The sequence below is a fragment of the Apium graveolens genome, chromosome 8 (genome assembly GCF_009905375.1).
Source record: "Apium graveolens cultivar Ventura chromosome 8, ASM990537v1, whole genome shotgun sequence".
NCBI lineage: Eukaryota > Viridiplantae > Streptophyta > Magnoliopsida > Apiales > Apiaceae > Apium > Apium graveolens.
The window spans coordinates 186,990,510-186,992,583 of NC_133654.1; the positions used below are offsets into that span (position 1 = coordinate 186,990,510).

A 2,074-nucleotide genomic window follows, 5' to 3' on the forward strand; every position below is an offset into this window, starting at 1 on the left:
TTCCTAAAGAACATGCTGAACATGGAAGGTCATTGTTGGAAAGAACTTTAAAATCTTTAAGAGGATGACCAGTAGAATTCTCTATAATACGACGCATCATAGAGACACCAGGATGACCTAATCTTTCATGCCAAAGTGTAAAAGCTTTTGGATCTATGAGTTTGGAAGCAATGACATTATGTGACTCAATAGTTCTAATTTTCATCATATATAATCTCGAGGAAAGTGAGTGAAAATTTTCTAAGATTTTCTTGTTGCTAGGATTAGCGGAAGTAATAAGAAGATATTCTCTATTAGCCTCAGATGTAGTTCCGATGTGAAAATTCTTGAGTCGGATATCTTTAAAACTAAGAAGATTTCTAGTAGACTTACTAGAATATAATGCATTTGGAATGTGTATGTGGGTACCATTAGGTGAGACGAAACTAGCTTTTCCAAAACCTTCGATTATATTAGATATGCCGGAAATCGTTCTGACTTGAGCTTCAGTTTTGGTTATTTGGGTAAAATATTTTCGGTTATGTAGAATCGTATGAGTTGTATCACAATCAGCAATGCATATATCTTCAGAATCCATTATGTATATAATTAAGAAACATAATTTATTTGATAAGAACATAACACACTACATAGTTCAAATAAAATAAAGCACACAATACACGCTACTATAGTAATTATACGAAACTAATCTTCAGCCTCCCATATGGGAGTTTCGTTAGGTTCATTCGGACCATTAATGCTTATTCCTCCAGTTGTGATTTTCGAAAAATCATCTATGTTATTGTTGGAGAAATTTGTTTCTACCATTTTCTCTTTTGATTTTTGAGAAGATTGGTATAGCTTAACAAGATGATTTGGGGCATGATAATTACGTGTCCAGTGACCATCCATGCCGCACCTATAGCAAATATTTTCAGTTTTTCCTGCTCGTGGTGCCTTTCTTTTACTCTGTGATTCAGATTGCCACTTCCGGTGACCAGAGTTGTTATATGGACGAAAATGCCCGTGGCTCCGACCTCGTCCACGGTACCGACCTTGGCCCCGTCCACCTCTATACCCTTTTCCATGTACATTCTGCTGGAATGACATGTTATTTACTTCAGGTAATGGGGCAGATCCTATTGGAGGGGATTGATGATTCTTAATCGCCAATTCATGATTCTGTTCAGCGACGAGGAGAGTTGATAGAAGATCCCCGAACTTAGTAAATTTGCGCTCCCTGTACATCTCTGCTAAGTTAATATTGTTGGGGTGAAAAGTTGATAGTGTTTTATCGATTTTTCTTTTCTCCGTAACTTTTTCACCACAAATAATAAGCCTAGAACTTATTTTGAACAAAGCAGAGCTATATGCTCAGACACTCTTAAAATCCTGAAGTCTTAAATTAGCCCAATCATTTTCAGCTGCAGGTAGATAAACTAGTTTCTGGTGATCGAACCTATCCTTTAGATTTTCCCATAAAATAAAGGGATCCTCGACTTCTAAGTACTCAGATTTTAAATCTTCATGCATGTGGTGTCGGAGAAAAATTATAGAGGTAATGTTTTCTTCAGCCGTAGATTTATTTTCTGCCTTTATTGTATCGCTTAATTTTTTTGAATCCAAATGCAACTTTACATCTTGTACCCATGATAAATAATTATCGCCAGAAATGTCCAAGGCAACGAACGACAAGCTTGTAATATTTGTCATACTAAATCTGAATTAACACGAAAATTATTAAATTTTAATTCATTAATGTGAATATTACATCAAATCCTAGTTAATAGGGTGTGTTAACAAGTACGCAATAATCAATGTATATATCATTATTATCACTGATAATATAAACAAATCTATATATAAAATGATAAATGGATTTTCACCCGCCATACGGACGTGTGCGTATGCAGGTTATCTTCGACCAATAATAAATTAAAGTGGACAATCCTGCATAAGTTAGTTATGGGAAAAGTTATTATCCGATAATTATGCAATTTATAAATTAAGGTTCCCACTATATTTCGGTATTACCCAAAATTAAATGGTACCGTAAAATAATTTTAATAGGCGGTGCTCCGGCCATATATATTTA

General features: G+C 34.7%; 1 protein-coding gene across 1 annotated transcript; it reads right to left on the reverse strand.

The window, feature by feature from the left end:
- Positions 1 to 684: 684 nt before the first annotated feature.
- Positions 685 to 1,227, reverse strand: LOC141680205 (uncharacterized). Its single transcript, XM_074486495.1, has one exon. It carries the CDS (start codon positions 1,225 to 1,227, stop codon positions 685 to 687), a length of 543 nt encoding a protein of 180 aa, XP_074342596.1.
- Between the last annotated feature and the right edge of the window lie 847 nt (positions 1,228 to 2,074).